The sequence below is a fragment of the Phyllostomus discolor genome, chromosome 4 (genome assembly GCF_004126475.2).
Source record: "Phyllostomus discolor isolate MPI-MPIP mPhyDis1 chromosome 4, mPhyDis1.pri.v3, whole genome shotgun sequence".
Lineage (NCBI taxonomy): Eukaryota > Metazoa > Chordata > Mammalia > Chiroptera > Phyllostomidae > Phyllostomus > Phyllostomus discolor.
The window spans coordinates 107860236-107877735 of NC_040906.2; the positions used below are offsets into that span (position 1 = coordinate 107860236).

General features: G+C 41.9%; 1 protein-coding gene across 8 annotated transcripts in view; it reads left to right on the top strand.

Moving 5' to 3' along the window:
* Window positions 1-557: 557 nt before the first annotated feature.
* Window positions 558-17500, top strand: part of ANKS1A (ankyrin repeat and sterile alpha motif domain containing 1A) — a 191465-nt gene continuing 174522 nt past the window's right edge. For 4 of the 8 annotated variants that reach the window (XM_036023972.1, XM_036023973.1, XM_028508890.2 and 1 more), the window contains exon 1: window positions 579-866. In XM_036023972.1, coding sequence (XP_035879865.1) covers window positions 691-866 — 176 coding nt within the window. In that variant the 5' untranslated portion in view covers window positions 579-690. Of the gene's footprint in view, window positions 867-17500 lie in introns of all 8 variants that reach the window. The other 4 variants (XM_028508891.2, XM_028508892.2, XM_028508894.2 and 1 more) reach the window with 3 other exon arrangements.

The window sequence follows — 17500 nt, forward strand, 5'->3', positions numbered from 1 at the left end:
CCGGGAGGTAAGTATTTCCCTTGACTTTTTCACTTTAGGATCAATTTCAGGGATTGGCAGCATGAAGAAGAGGGATATTTCTATTTCAAAATTATTCTCCCTTCCGTCATAAAGGTATGGAGGGAGTATTCTATTCATCTTTGTATCACTGGATCCCCACGCGTATTACATATTTAATTTATGCGTGCTCTGAAAGAATGAACAAGGAAATGTAGGTGCGCGTTACCGTATTTCTCTCTTTGTTTTCTACATTGCCTGGATGAATTACCGTATTTACTGTCTTGTGGCCTCCCAAACCTTTGAGGCGGAGCACACTTCGGGAGGCGGATACAGGTGGGTCCCGTTTGTTCCCTTTCACCCGTACAACGGGCGCCCACATGGTGCTTCCCTCTTGCCCCTGGAGGCCTATCCGCACAGCGAAGTCCATTAGCTGCAGACCTAGTTCACCTGCGCCGCCAGCTCAGCCCCGCCCAGCAAGGTAGACCAGGAGGCGGGACGCGGGGGCGCGGTGACGCGTGACGCCGGATCCCGGAAGTGACGCATTGGTTGGGGGGGGGAAGGCGGGGGGGAGGGGGGTGGTGTCCCCGGCCGGTTTTGGGGGGTGCGTTGCCCGGAGACGGAAAGTTTGGGAGCCGAAGCAGGCATTGCTGCGGCCCTGGGGAGGGTGTCCAGGGGGCGGTGGCCCTGGGGATGGGGAAGGAGCAGGAGCTGCTGGAGGCGGCCCGCACCGGGCACCTCCCGGCCGTGGAGAAGCTGCTGTCCGGGAAGCGGCTGTCCTCTGGCTTCGGGGGTGGCGGTGGCGGCTCCGGAGGCGGTAGCGGCGGCGGCGGAGGCTCTTCGAGCCATCCCCTCTCCAGTCTGCTCAGGTGGGTAATGCGCCGGGGCCGGACAGCCGCCTGGGGACCAGTCTCTTGGGTCCCTAGAGAGATCGAGGCTCCTGAGACCCGGGCGGGGTGGCTTTTCTGGGTGCCCCGAGGCGAGGGCAGACGGCCCACGGGACACGGAACGCCGGTGCAGGTCGGAGTGGTGCCGGGCTCTCCTCGTCTTATCTCCCGACCTGGCTACGAAGAATGGTGGGAGTGCCCAGGTGGCAGCCTCTGTCGCATGGTATGGCCCGGGTTCATCCTGCTTGCTATAGGGTGCCGGCTGCCGTATCTAACAAGCCACTTTAGAGCAAATATATGTGTATATTTAAATCTCCCTCACCTCCTGCAGAAACTGCCACGCCTTGCAGAATCTCTGGCTCCGCTGGAGGAAACTCTCTTGATTACCTTCTTTTGGGAACTTGGACTCTTTCTCTGGGCTCTGCAGGACCTGGCTTTTGTTGTTTAAATTAACATTGACTCTGGACTTACACCTTCAAAGTGTTCGTGGAGCTCCTCCTGTGCTTGAAGTGAACCTCATTGGATTAGTCTGTTAGGTGGCATATGCAGGGTTCATTCGGGGTTAATTCATGAAGAAATAAAGCTTTAGAAAGACTTGTTTAGGAAACTGAGGGGTACTCCAAACTTCTCCAAGGTCTGTTGTTAAAATAACACTTGAACCTGAAATGTAAGGCTTGAAAGAAAAAGATTACGTTTGTGTGGCTTGGAGGGGGAATTGACCGTGTGAGTAAAATGTGTTGGTTCAGCAGCACTTTCATAGCCTGTTTTCTTTTCCTTCCTTGTTCTTTTGAGGTTTTAAAGAAGTGGAAGTTCATTCAGAAAGGGCTTGGTTTGCTTTTGTTCCCCATTAGTTTATGGAACTTCAGTTTGGGTGAGCTTGGACCAAGGAAGCCCAAGGCTCTAATAAATTGTTAGATATTAAACCCTGAGTAGGAACCCAGCCCAGCTCTATACAGGAAGATTGTATAAAAAGCAATGTAGGAGGAGAACTCTCCTTGAGTTTTTCTGGGAATGCAAACACCAGTCCTGTTTGCCGCAGTTTCTCCAGCCCCTTGAAGAATGGTGGCACACAACTGGTACTGAGGATTTGTTGAATAAATAAAAGTATCAGAAGATGATAAGTTTTTAAATAAACTGATGGTGGTACTCATTGTAATTGTTAGTAGTTCAGAGATGGGCAACTTCACTTCGGGATAAAATGGAGATCAGGGCTTCCAGGAGGAGGGGGACTTTCACTGGCTTTGAAGGCAGCGAGGATTTGGGTAGGTGAAGTTGGGTGAAGAGTGTCCAGGTGGGCGCGCCCTGATGAGAGGCGCAGAAGTGGGAAATGAGGCTTATTTGGTATTAGTGGGACACAAGAAGAACTCCTGCCTGGAGCCTCGACTGGTTGGGCACGGTAAAGGGAAATAATAATGGGAGGGTACACTTCCATTTTTCAAAGTGACTTTGTCTTTCTCGTGTTTATATTCCAGTCCCTAGCTCAGTGCCTGACAACTCACAGATGTTGAATAAATGTACGTTGAATAAATGTACTTTGAATGCATGAATTGGGTGTTGAGTCGTACCTGGATTACTTTGATATTGTTGCACTTGATGTCTGAGAGATGACAGAAAGACTGTATAAGTTAGGAGGTGCCTATCTCTAATGAGTTGAATGATGTAGCATTTGGAGGTTTGCCAGAGATACTTTAACCCCCAGCATATCCTGCTGAAGTGAGAAACTTGCACATATCTCCTGTCTTCAAGCACAGGTCAAGTTACTTTTACTGCCTTCACTCAGAGACTGTTGAAGTTTTGCTGAGGATTTAGCAGCTGTGTAGTTAAGCAACACTAGGAAACCTTTGTTGGGTGTAAAGTTTTTACTTTGGACCTCATGCTGCTGTAATATATCACTTGTTGTAAAGTGTGGATGGTGGAGCCTCTGTTCCTTTGGGTAGGAGAGCTGACTCCTGACTTGCTCCTGTGTCTGTTGTAGAGATGGTAGCCTAAGAGCCAGCCTCTCATCCCTGTGACTCCTAGGGGCAGGGAGGATCTGCAGGCACTTGTTATACTAGGTGTGTCATTAATTAGAGGTGACTCTGGTTCAACCAAGTGAGAGACTTCTGAGCAAATGAGACCGTGTGTTTAAATAATCCTTAGGTCAGCATGTCCTGCCTTTTGAGATTTGAAAATAGTGGAGGGTGGGTCCATCCTGCCCACACTCCCCACCTCAGGAACTCTGGGTTATTTAACAAGAGCTGCGGAATCATAGTTTCAGAGTTGGCCTTCGTATTAGCTGCCATATCTCCCCTGACCCCACCAACTGGTACTGCCAACTGCAGCCTACATTTGTCTAGCTGTTTAAGCGACCCACAAAAACTGGCAGATATAGGAGCTTATAGCTACAGTGGATATAAATGTTCCAAACTACATGTATGTTTGTCCTTTCATTTATTTATTCATCTGTTCATCCAGTCATCTATGTATGACACTCTCCACATTCTACAAAGGTTTTGTGCTTACTCTTAAACTGCAGAGTGCCCCCTCTCTCACCTTATCCCTTTTCTCTTACACTGCTTGGGCTTAGGTCTTAACTTCTTAAAGTGCTCCCTGGTGACCCTAATATGCACTGATCTCTCAGGCTTCTATTCCTATGGAGCCCATCATCTGTAGTGCACAGTAGCTCATCTGCTGACACTTTGCCCAGCTCTCCCAGTTTATTACTTCGGCCTGCCAATGTAATGCTCTCACATATAGGAACTCTCACCAATTGAGAACATACCTGGGAGTCAGAAAGTCAGCAAAGACTTCCAGATTAAAAAAAAAAAAGTTGTTACAAACTTCATGTCCTTCTGACCTTCCCTTACATTCTGTATATTCACAGGCAGTGCAGTGTTATGTGTCAGGCCACCACTGACCTTATGCAAATTACTCACCCATTCTGGGCCTCAATATCTGCATATAAAATGGGGATAATAGTGTCTGCCTTATACATATTGTATTAGGTCATTTGTGTGAGAAGCTTATCACAGTTTCTGGCACATCGTAGGCGCTCGCTGCTGGCTATCTTCAGTTCAGCACATCCAGTTTTGCTGTGCTGCACCTGTTCTGTGCATAGTACCGTGCCAGGCATTCTAAATAGCATTCTCTCACACTCTGGTATCTGTTTTCCAAACTATAACAGATTAGAAACAGTAAATAAGGGAGAGGACCTGCTCAGACAGGCACATTAATGCCATTCACTTACCAAATGTTTACCCATCATCTGCTTTGTACCAGATGGATTGCTAGACACACTGCAAAGTTTATCTCCAACCTGGTATATAGTAGGTATTCAACCGAAATTAGTCAGGCAGCTGCCCTCCCTCATGCTGCCCTCCCTCAGGAGCACACCCACGCCTTTCCCTTCTCCCTCTTCTTCCCCCCAGGCACCTGACCTTTGCCCTTCCCTTTCCTAAGCTCCTAGGGCCCTTCTTTTGCCTCTGGAACTTGTTTTCTGAGCCTGTGCAGCTCAACAGCTCACTTCTACTACCTTTGTAACTTTTAAAATAAACTTTCTCTTACAATTTGATAAAAAAAATTAATCACTCTCCCAATACATGGTCAGTTTTGCAGAGTTTTATAGTAGTATGATATGTCTATGTGATTGACAAAATAAAAAATAGGAAAAGTAATGAAAATATAGGATTCCACCCTCCCACACTCCCCCGCAGTAACTTGAGACTATTGACATACATGTATGTAGTCCTATATACCTGGTAAGGCCTCAACTATCATCGAATTATAGCTTAGTGCTGTAATTTTTATTATGACTCTTAGCTATCAAATAAAGATTAAATTATGTTCACTATAACTTGTTAATGAAAATACGCAAAACATTTTAGTTTTCTATGCAAAATGATTCAAATGTAATTTTTGTTACTTAAAAGGACAAGCAGTAGATTACCTAAAAAGCAAAGCTATTTAAAATGTCTAGTCCTACAGTGGTTCCGGACAGCATGGATTTTAACTTCATATAATTTCTCATTTCTAATTGTTGAATGGATGCACGCTTTCAGTCTGTAGCTTGGACAGGTACTGTATTAAACTTTTTTTTCACAAATGGGAATTTCTGTTTGTCAACATTAAGTCTGAATTTTAAATAGATTCTTGGACTGGGGGTTCAAATCCATCAGCTCGTTCAACTTTAGCGCCTGCCTCATCCCCAGCAGCTTTTCCAGAACCACTCCCTTCACCGTGAAGCTCCATGGTTTCTCCACTTCAAACTTGGACTTCTTCAGCATTTTGACTTTTCTAACAGAGACATGGAGCTGATAAGTAGACTAGCGAACCTCTTCCATGTCTTTTCTCGTACTGTTTGCAATCAGTTTATTGAACACTTCTTTGAAGGCATTTGTCTACACCTCTGGGTCATGATTTCCATCTTCTTTGGATTTGGTGGATCTGTTGGTGCTGAGCATAAGAGGTCTTCTAAATCTGATCGTTGCATTTTGTTTGTTTGTTTGTTTTTAAGTGAAACCAAGACAGAATAGAAAAAGCAAGTAGCCTTTGGTAGTCTTGACATCAACTTGAGCTTCATTCATTGTCTGCTGTTTTTGTCCGTGGGGCACATTTTCGTTATGGGTAAGGTCCTTGCCAGTTTTTGCCCTGAACATCCTCAGTGATTAGCTTGCATTTTGTAAATGCAACTCCATTATTCTGCAGGTCAGCTAGGATCATTTCAAAAACATGACCCTTGAGACGATCAGATGAGACCTTGGTTTCTCAGATTCTTGTGATTAGTGTTTTCCAACATTTTGTGTGTTGAGCATAGCTGGTGCTTTCACATCATACCAGTCGTGCTTAGGAAATGGATCGGACACTCTCTTCTTGGCTCCCGTTTGCTGCTTCTCCGAAGGCACTCGTTCTTGCTGCCCACTGTGATGCTGCTCACAGAGCCAGAAGGGCAGAAGTGCAACTCACCAACTTCTAACTCATGGTAGTTTTCAGCCCTGGGCACACACAGGCGCCCAAATTCTGATGTGATAGACCATTGATATGTTTATGGTTATAGTGAAACTACTGATTTCTAGGAAAGCAACTTCTGCGTGAGAATTCAGTATAATTTGAGTTAAAGGTGTATTCTATCAACTAAAGGGTAAAAAAATCTGAGAAAAGGAAATGTTAAAAGAAAACATTAACATATTAACTTAAAAACTATAAATTGAATTATGAGCGACATGCCTGATGTACATGAATGATGAAAAGTGAAATGCACCCCTGAGGGTTCAGAAATACAGAGAAACTGAAGCTGTCATTGAAGAGTAGATTATGTCATAGTTTAGGAAAATTCTGCACTTAATTTCTCAAGAATGAGGAGAGTTGAATAAGAAAAGAATTCTTGCTGAAGACATCTGAAAATTTATAGACAGTTACTTACATTTGCATTCATTGTAACACTAAGTGTGGTGCCCTGACTGGTGTGGGTCAGTTTGGTTGGGCATCATTCCGCCAAGCAAAAGGTCACCGGTTGGATTCCCGGTCAGGGCGCATGCCTGGATTACAGGCCTGGTCTCTGGTTGGGGTGTGTGCCAATCACATCGATGTTTCTTTCCCTCTTTTCCTCCCTCTCTAAAAATAAACAAATAAAATCCTAAAAAAAAAAGTAAATGTGGCTGCAAACTTGTTTGTACTCTGCCATTGGGGCAGGGAAGACCGTCCAAAACTGCCATGAGTTTCCCAAAGATGTGAGAAGGCTCTGAAATAAGGAATGAAGAATGAAACTTTTTGAAAAATGGATTTTGTTTTAGGGGAAAATAACAAGTTCTCTCAAGTGACAGAAGGTATTTACTGTTTTTAAGAAAGACCCCTAATATTTATTTAAGGAATTAAAACTTAAAAGTAAAAAAGAGTGGTTAGCATAATCATTCTGTTGAAAGGGGCCTTTCACCACCGCCCCAGAATGAGTCTGAATCTTGGAAACTATAATGACAAGACAGCTTTTCCACATGCACACCCTTTCCTTTTGCCCTCCTACCCTGGAAGATTTCTTTTGAATGTGCCTGTTTTGAGCAAAATGATCTTAATATCCTAAGGAAGAGGGCCACGTGGACCGTGGAAGGGTTATGGAATGGGAGAACGCCGGAAGCAGGACCTCACAGACTTGCCTGCTGCGAGTTCGTGCCCTTCGAAGAGAGAATGTGAAAACAGGAACAACACAGCAAAACACCACTATCCATTAGGATAGCAGTTCGCTGGATCTTCCACTAAACTGGCTTACTTCTGTAAAGAGTTTTTAAAGAGCTTCTTAAAATACTTATTTTAAGTATTTTTTTATCGGGATGGTAGCCCTTGTCCTTAACATTGGAATTTCTGTACATTTTTGCTTTCTCTAGAGCAGAAAACAAAAGAAAAAGAGATGGCATGCCTGGAAATAACTTCATGTGGTTATTTTATACCTAAAAGTCTAGAAAGTGCCTAATCGAAACCGAGGAAGGGATCTCCTTGTAGTAAGAGATAATTTAGCGGAAGTTTGGTTAGTCAGAGATCTCCCTTTTTCTGTATTCTCCAGTTGAAGTTGAGTTTTTACTGTCTTAGTTACAAAAATTAGAGACAGGAAACAGTGAAACAGTCTTGTGGTCTGAAGAAACTGATTTGCATCTAGTCAGCTTCAGCATGCTCACTTGTCCCGGGAGGTTATGGTCCCAGTGAAAGTTGCATCCTTGGCCCGAAAAATCCCTTCAGAAGGATCCCCCCTTCCCAGCTTCCTGCCTTGGTTTGTTCACCCCAAACAGCTGTGAATTTTGGTTTGCAAAAAGGAAGTCAAGGCCATTTCTGCCTTAGTCTTCAGTAGGGAAAGTAAATTACTGGGTTTTATAGTCCAGAGACACCAAGGAAGTCCCAAAAGGAGATAGTGGAGGGTTTGTTCTTGGAAATGTCAAGCTGTCCTGGTTTTAAATAAAGACCTTGGTTTTTCTGGGGAGCCCTCAGAAAATGTTCCCCACACTGATTTCCAAAAGATTACTGAGAGATTTTCTGTGGTATAGAAATTATATCATTATATTCATAGAACATCTTCAAATAACTTTGGTGTGGTTAGAGTTAAAGGTAATACTAGAAATTATATGGTATGGCTCAATATTTATCCTTTCTCAGTAATTTGTAGATCAAGTTTGTTTAGTTTACAAATCAAAAAAGTTCTTAAAACAAAAGTCAGTGTCTGCATTACTTGTGATGTTATTACCACTATTAAAAATGCTGGTAATGACCCAGGAAGCAGAACTGCCCCCACTTGCTTGCTTACTTGGTTACTTAACATAGCTGCTAGGGATCAGGTTTTAACCCAACTCTGCCTTATGACTTAGGCAAGTTATTGAACCACTCTGAGCATCTGTGTCTTCATTTGTGCTGGGCCTGGGAGAGTACACACCTCCTGAAGCCATATCATAGGAGCTAAAGTGTGTATGACACATAATGTCTGGTTTGGTGAACCTTGGCTGCCAAAATCGTCTGATGGCAGCCCAATGCCTGTTACTGTTGATGGTTCCAGAATGATAACCCTGTCTGTTAAGGACATTTTTATTTTTATTTTTGGATTTTTTGAGATTATATTTATTTTTAGAGAGAGGGGAAGGGAGGGAGAAAGAGGAGAGAAACATCAATGTGTGGTTGCCTCTTGCATGCCCCCAACTGGGGACCTTGCCCGCAACCCAGGCATGTGTCCTGACTGGGAATCAAACCAGCAACCCTTTGGTTTGCAGGCCGGCGCACAGTCCACTGAGTCACACCAGCCAGGGCTTAAGGACATATTTTTTTATTGATGTGTCCATTTAAAAATTTATGATAATTGATAGCATGGGCTGCCAACCTTTTCAAATATGAGTCCCTAAAAATGGTAACAGTGGCAAAGTTACAAGCTGGTACAGGTCCACAATTTCTTGTCCCAAACTTTGGGGTTTGGAATTCAGAATCTTCACTGGAGGGTACTGCTGAGCCCCTAGTGGGATCTGGAGTAACACTCTGGAACACATTTCTGTGGTGAAATCTGTAAGTAAATGTTCACAGTAAATGGGATAAATATGAAGCAGCTCTATCTGCTTAGATCAGGTTTTGTACCTAAATGAGTTTGCCACTAACTTTTGAAAATGCTTTTTGGATTTCTGAGTTGCAGATAAAAGAATACGGATCTCTACCTTTATTATAGAAAAATTGCTAGACAATATAAAAACACAAAGAAGAAAATAAAATCATCTATAATTCCACCACCTAAAGAAATTACTGTTGTAATTTTGAGGTATTTACTTTGGTCTTTTTTAATGCAAACTTTTAAAAAAACAACCACAAATAACATTATTCTGTACATTGTCTCACATTTTTACTTAATATGTTGTGAATACTTTCCTATTATTTCTTATTTTCCTCAACCTCATTATAAATGGGTAAGTGGTATTCCACAGTGTGTATGAACCATAATTTATTTAATCCCTTCCATGCCATTAGACGTGAGTTTATTTTTAATTTTTTGTAGTGGAGCAGCACTGTGATATACATCCTTATAGATCAGTTTTTGTGCACACACACGCTTGTAACATTTTATATACACAGTAGGATAGTTGGTGTGATTTGACCATTGCAAATCAACATATGTGCAGTTGAACTCAAGGTCTCATCATAACCCTAAGGCGCCTTACATCTCTTGGGCCCTTTGGTTGAAAAGTAATGTACTGATCTACAGCTGCTAAATGCTACTTATATTTAGAAAGTTAGCTTCGTACAGACCCAGGATTTTTAATGGTCTGGTTGGGGCCTCTTGGGTCCCTCTTGAGAGGCAAATGTTGAGAAGAGGGCCATTAATCATACAAATGCAAAATGTGGAGCAATATGTTTGCTCCAAGTGCAGTGAGACAAAACCAATTTCTTTTGTAGTTCTAGTTTTATTATGGAAATTTCAAACATACAGAAGTCGAGAAAATAAAATAATGCATCCTCAGATACATTATATACCCATAAAACAATTACTAGCTTATGGTCTATTCTGTTTCTTTTTATCACCCCTCCTTACCTCAGTTATTTTGAAGAAAGTCCTATATATCATATTATTTGTGTATGTATCTTTGAAAGATAAGGACACTGTAAAAAATATTTACCATACCATTACCACAATTAAAAATGGCAGTTCTTTAAAATTAGCAAATGTTTAGCTAGGGTTCATGTTTTCCATATTGTCTAGAATATTTTATAGTGTGTTCAAATCTGTGTCCAAACAAGGTCCACACATTGTGTCCGTTTGATATGTCTCTTAAGTCTCTTTAAATCTGTGGCTTTCATCTCTGTCATTTTTTTCTTCCTAGGTTTTTGGTTATTTTTTTTTAATCTTGACCCAAGGACATTTTTCCATTGGTTCTAGACCACAGGTGGCAAACACAAGTCCCGAGGGCCAAATCCGACCCTCCACCTTGTTTTATCCGGCCTGGCACCTTGTTTCTACCCTGAGGCAGTGCTGAGCTCTCCTTAGCTGTTAAGGACTAGTTCCATTTATACAGTCCTAAAATTAGCGGCCCTTTGAAGGCAACTTGGAAAGTGCCCCCCCCCATGAAAATGAGTGTGATACCCCTGTTCTAGAGCGAAAGGAAGGGGGAGGGGACAGGGGAGGGAGGAAGAGAGGGGGAAGGGGGAGAGAGAGAGAGAGAAACATTGCTTAGTTGCCTTCCTGTATGCACTTCAACCCTGATTGAACCTGCAACCTGGGTGTGTGCTCTGACCAAGGTTTGAACCTGCGACCTTTTGGTGTATGGGACGACGTTCCAACCAGCTGAGCCACACCAGCCAGGGCTCTCGCCAGTTTATTTGTTGAAGAAAAAAGATCATTTGCCCCATTTCCCACAGTCTGGGTTTTGCTGATTGTGTCTCTGAGGTATCCTTTAACATGTCCATCTGTCCCCTGTATTTCCTGTAAGCTGGAAATCAGATCTAGGCACTTCAGCTGACTCGGGTTCAGGTTACCAGGCAGGATTTCTTCCTTCGTATTACTCTTTTTTGTGACGGTGGTGGCCATTGACGATCACTGCCTAAATCCATGATTTAACTAGGATTTAACAAAATGGTGTTATTTTGATTTCTGTTTTACCTTCTTTCCTTATTAACTGGAATTCTTTTTAGAAAGAAATTGTAGAGAAACCTCCTGTTATGAATGAACTGGTTACCCTAGGTACAGTTTGTGCAGGAAAGATGAAATAAATGCTTGATTCTTTTCTCTTATTTACCAGTATTCAGATCAAATAGTCTTCAGATATATCTAATGAGTTTTTTGTAAATAACATTATGAATTCATATTTATTTAAATATATTTGTGCTTCAGTAATAACCTTTTAAAAATGTTCTTCAAGACATTTATACTTTGTCAATTTTTCTTTACCATGAACAGTAGTTAATTTGATTTGTAATGAAGTGATGTTGTTTGTGTTTGTGTATTTTAACTGAGTGATATTTTTACTGAGAGTTCCCAGGTTCATGCTGGTTCACGGCATTTGCAAATCAGGTGTTCTGACCTTCAGAGTGTAGATCAGTTCAGTTGGCTTGTTATCTCTCTCTCTCCCTTTTTTAAGTTTTCTGTTGGCGATAGGTGAAGGGACTTGAGTAACGAAATTTCTTTAGGTTCTAATTATTTTATTTTATTTTGCTTTACTTTTTGTATTTTTATTTTATGGTAGACCCACTTGAAATGGTGTTTTCCCACCGGCTTTATGGTGTAGCTGTATATAAGAATCTAGACATGTCAGTTGTTACTTAGATTTTTCAGTCTTGTTCGTTACTCTGAATATGTTTTTTTCCTTTTCTTTAAGGTTTTATTTGTTTATTTTTAGAGAGAGGGGATGGGAGGGAGCCAGAGAGGGAGAGAAACACCAGTGTGTGGTTGCCTCTCACATGGCCCCCACTGGGGACCTGGACTGCAACCCAGGCATGTGCCCTGACTGGGAATCGAACCAGCAACACTTTGGTTCACAGTCTGTACTCAATCCAGTGAGCCACACCCTCAGCCAGGGCTGAATATGTTTCATGGTGGCAAATTTTTTACTAAGCATTGAAGAGTCAGTTGAATTGCCCTTCATTAAGTGTACTGAGCACATTTTTCTGTCTCCTTATTGTTGATTTTTGATTTGTTGCATTTGGAGCTCCCACTCACAACTCTGAGTTTGAGTTCCTGTTTGATACCTATGTATTTTCTTTTCTTGACTTAGAGTTCAGCTACATAGGAAAGCTTCGGGGGTGAGGGTGGTAATATTTTATCCCTTAGTTTTACGTGTTTTTTTAGTGGGATTAGGAAATGGGTCTGGGTGCTCCTGCCTTGCCTTGCTACCCACGTGCTACCTCTAGAGTTCGTTCCCATGTGGTCAGAGCAGCATACAGACCACTTATTTGTCCTTTTTCCACAGTCGGGACAGTCAGGGTCCTGTTGTGCTTCCGAGAGATCTTGGCCTCTATAAGGCATCGACAACATTCAACTCTATCACAAGAGATATATTGAAGTTCATTTATTTATTTTTCTTTTTAAAAAATTTTAAGAGCAGTTTTATTCATAATAACCCCAAATCTGTCCACAGGATAACACACACTATACAAACTACCTAAACAGTATAAGTGTACATATTATATATGCCTACAGAAGCCTCTGAATTCTTTTTTTTTTTAAATTTGAACTTCATTTATTGAGAAAGGAAAGTGTATCTTAAAACATGTCATCTTCATAGCGCCAAGGAGTTATCAACACTGTTGAGTCACATGGACCATGAATCTTGCACGCGGCTCTGCTTCCCTGTAATGGGGCCCATCCCTTGTCCCGGCTGCACGCCGCACTCACCCCTTCCGATGGTGACTAGAAGCAGTGTGATGCATGCAGGTCTTTGACTGTGATTGGAAAAGGAGCTCCCAAGGTATGTCCCACAAACAAGAGGACGGATACTCAGCATTTTTTAAGTTTTAACTGCTATTGGGTCAGTAGCATTAATTTTTGCATTTCAAAGGCATGATCAAGTGCCTGTCCTTACTAGGATCAAGAAGATAATTTTTATGATCATCCATCCTTTTGTGCATTTTGTGACTTTCAGCTTTGCACATGTACAGATTTCCTAATTACAATTCTTTTCAGTTACCGTGAAAGCTTAAAATCTCAGGGGGCTTGTAAATTTTTAAAGGAACGTTTTATTTAAAAAATTGGCCCTGGATGGCATAGCTCAGTGGATTGAGTGCGGGTTGTGAACCAAAGTGTCGCAGGTTTGATTTCCAGTCAGGGTACATGCCTGGGTTGTAGGCCACGACCCCCAGCAACCGCACATTGATGTTTCCTTCTCTCTCTCTCTCTCTCTCTCTCTCTCTCTCTCTCCCTCCCTCCCTCCCTTCTCTCTCTAAAAATAAATAAATAAAATATTTAAATAAAAAAAATTGGAAACTCACAGCAGGAAGAGGGCTAAAAGGGGGGTAAATGGCAATGGAAAAGTATGATAAAAATAAATTTAAAAATTGGAGACTATATTCTTACCTGTGAAAAGGTAGAAAAAGTGGTACTATTACCTGAGGTATCAGGTGTTTAGAAAACACAAGCTAGTTTATTTGGAGGTGGTACTTGACTGAACCTTAGAAAAATCCTTCTTAAAAGGGGATTTCTGCCCACACCACAGCCCTTGCCTTTGTTTTCCGGTCACCTGAGTAAGCACCCACTGTGATTTTCTTTACAGTTCCCTTAAAACCAATCCATTTCTCAAGTTATTTTCCTTTTAAATATGGTGGAAACCCGCTTATAAGAAGTACAATGACAGCCCTGGCTGGCGTAGCTCAGTGGATTGAGCACATGCTGCGAACCAAAGTGTTGCAGGTTTGATTCCCAGTCAGGGTACATGCCTGGGTTGCAGGCCATGACCCCCAGCAACTGCACATTGATGTTTCTCTCTCTATCTCCCTCCCTTCCCTCTCTAAAAATAAATAAATAAAATCTTAAAAAAAAAAAGAAATACTGTTAAAAAAAAAAGAAGTGCAATGACAAGAAAAGCTTATAAAACAGACCAGTTCAGGGCTGTTTATCTGAATTACTGGAATATTCTTAGACTTTATGGGGTTTGTTTTTAGGTCTTTAGCTCTTTGCTGGGCCTGGAGAGGAGCTTTGTTCGTAACTGTTGGTGTCATGTTCCCCAGTCTTCTTCCAATCTGATTCTTGCTTCTTCAGGTTGCCCTACAGCCTTGACTCAACATCAAGGCAAAGCCCCGCCCATATTGCAGTATTTGAGGTACTCAGCTCACAAGTTAATTCACAACAGCTCATTGTTCTACACACTGTCTTGTAGGTGGATATGAACATGCGTATTTGCGGGGGAGGGTAGCTTCACTTCTTGAGCACCTAATACTTTGCTCTCTCTGTGTCAAGAACTTTACATCTATATTTCCTCTGTTTACCTTTACAGCATGCCTGCTAGATAATTATTATTATTCCCATTGTACCAATGAAGATGGAAAGGTTTAGGGAGAGATTAAAGCGACTTGCTCAGGGCCACACAGAGGGATGCAGAGAGAGGAGTCTCTCTGATTCCAAAAGCTTGTACAGCACTGCATTTGACCGCCTGGAGAATCTAGTCTCTCAGATGAGATTCAAACCATCATTCATTGTGTGTTTATGTAATAGTTTACCAGAAGGATTAATTTAGGGAGTTATTTATTTTAATTCAAAGGTAGCTTTTATAACACTGCCATACACAGCTCTAAGCACTTTACAAATATTAACTCATTTTGTCCTCTTTGGGAACGGCACTAGTATTACTACCATTTTACTGAGGCACAGACAGGTCAAGTAGCTTGCCCAAAGTTTTGAACCCAGGCAGACTGGCTCTGGAGTCTTTGCTCCTAGTTTGTTTTTGTTGTTGTTGTTTTTAAAATAATTAGAGGGGAAGGGAAGGAGAAAGAGAGGGAGAGAAACATCAGTGTGTGGTTGCCTGTTGTGTGCCCCCCACTGGGGCTTGCAACCCAGGCATGTGCCCTGACTGGGATTGAACTGGCGACCGTTTGGTTTGCAGGCCAGCGCTTAGTCTACTGAGTCATACCAACTGGGGCTGTTCCTAGTTTTTATGCAGCTAGGGATTCTTTCCTTTATCCAAGAATGTAACACAAAATCCCTTTGACACACTTTGACTACATTAAAAAATCAATGGAAATATCCATGGACTAAAGTTAGATGAGGGGAATGTCTTTAAACTCATGCCAAGTAATATGTTAGGTCAGAGGATACAGAGGAATGCCATCCAGGCCGTAAAGAAGAGAAGCACCCCTTTGTGATTTTCGAAACTTTTCTTCTAGAAATACTCTTCTTCCTCTTAAGCAGGTTAATGTGGTCATGCGTTTCATCTGAGAAAATTCAGGCCCACTTCCCCAAGATCAAAGACTTGTTTTGGACTCATGACTTCGAGATGTACTACCAAGGCCAAAATGTGTGCCAGGGAAGTAAATCTAAACAGTTGGCAGAAAACCAAAGGTGTGTGTATTTGAAGTTATTTCTAACAATTGCTATGGACTCTGCTTTTTTTACAGTTCTCTTCCCTTCTCCCTCATTAGTGGTCTAAATCAAATTTTACATTTCCGAACAATAAGTTTGTCCATAAAGTGATTTTCAGAGAGTATTACCTGGCTGGTTCAAATGACGGCCCATACTAGCTCGAAGTCTGGGATTATGGGACAACAGGAAATGTTACCTTCCATAATCCTTGGTGCTTTAGCCCCTACAATCCAATGATAGAGGTATTAGTGCCCATTTTACTGATGATATTCACAGAGGTTAAGTGACTGGCCCACAACTGAGGTTTTCCATTTGCAAGGCTGTTAGAGGCCGTTTTACAGTGTATGGGGATGTGGCTGCCAGAAAGATGTCTGGGTCCCCAGACTGTAGAAATGTGAGGAGGAGATGGTGTTCTAAGTACGTCTGAAAACACCTGTGGGTCTTGTATGCTTAGCAATAATAGAATGGCTCTATTACTTTTTACCTACAAATGAAGTTACCTCTGATGATGAAATTGGCAGTGATTCCAGATTTGTTATTTTTAAATCTATTGCTGTCTCCATAATGGTACATTTAAGGCCTAGCAGGAGAATAGTTCTCTTGCTCATCACTTATCAACAGCCCATTTGCTGTCGTTAGCAGACCCAGAGTAGACTTTCAAAGGGGTTTTCAAGCAAATGATCCAGGACTTACTGCTTCACTGTAAAAGTTAAGCAGTTTTTTTGTTTTTTAAAGAAAGAGTGCATAAGAAATTATGATTCCTGTAGTTTTACCTACTATGTTTTATTGACCAAAACAATCAAGCTGCCTTTCTTTACCCAGGATGATAGACTCATTGTCTTTAGTTGCCGTCACTTTCGTGTACCTCTCTGATACTCGGACTCTTCGTCCCTTACATGGTCCATTCACACAGAGAACTGACAGGGGCGGACCCGGCTCACTTTAGCTTCTTCTCATCCAGTTGGCAGATGTTTTTTTTTTTTAAATTTCTTTTTTTAATATATTTTATTGATTATGTTATTACAGTTGTCCCATTTCCCCCTTCACTCCCCTCCACCCTGTGCCCCCTCTCCCACCCACCTTCCCCCCCTTTAGTCCATGTCCATATGTCATACTTATGAGTTCTTTAGCTTCTACATTTCCCGTACTATTCTTGCCCTCCCCCTATCTATTTTCAGCCTACATTCTATGCTACTTATTCTCTATACCTTTTCCCTCTCTCTCCTCCTTCCACCCCTACTGCTGGCCCCCCCTTGTGCCCTCTATTTCTGTGGTTCTGTTCCTATTCTAGTTGTTTACTTAGTTTCTTTTGGTTTTGCTTTAGGTGTGGTTGTTAATAATTGTGAGTTTGCTGTCCTTTTACTATACATGTCTTTTCTTTATCTTCTTTTCTTAGATAAGTCCCTTTAGCATTTCATAAAGTAAGGGCTTGGTGATGATGAACTCCTTTAACTTGACCTTATCTGAAAAGCACTTTATCTCCTCTTCCATTCTAAATGAGAGCTTTGCTGGATAGAGCAATCTGGGATGTAGGTCCTTGTCTTTCATGACTTGGAATATTTCTTTCCAGCCCCTTCTTGCCTGTAAGGTCTCTTTTGAGAAATCAGCTGACAGTCTGATGGGAACTCCTTTGTAGGTTACTGTCCCCTTATCTCTTGCTGCTTCTAGGATTCTCTCCTTCGTTTTTACCTTGGCTAATGTAATTATGATGTGCCTTGGTGTGTTTCTTCTTGGGTCCAACTTCTTTGGGGCTCTCTGCGCTCCTTGGATTTCTTGGAAGACTGTTCCCTTTGCCAGTTTGGGGAAGTTCTCCTTTATTATTTGTTCAAATAACTTTTCCACTTGTTGGTCTTCCCCTTCTGGTACCCCTATAATTCGGATGTTGGAACGTTTAAAGGTGTCCTCGATGGTCTTAAGCTTTTCTTCGATTTTTTGAATTCTTATTTCATCATGCTCTCCTGCTTGGTTGATTCTATCTTCCTTCTGGTCCACTGTGTTGTTTTGAGACTCAGATTCCTTCCTTTCACAATTGGCTCTCCTCCGTATGTCTTCCTGCATCCCTTTTATGGTAATCTGCATTTTTTCGTGTAATTTGGATCCAAAATCCACCAGTTCCGTGAGCTTC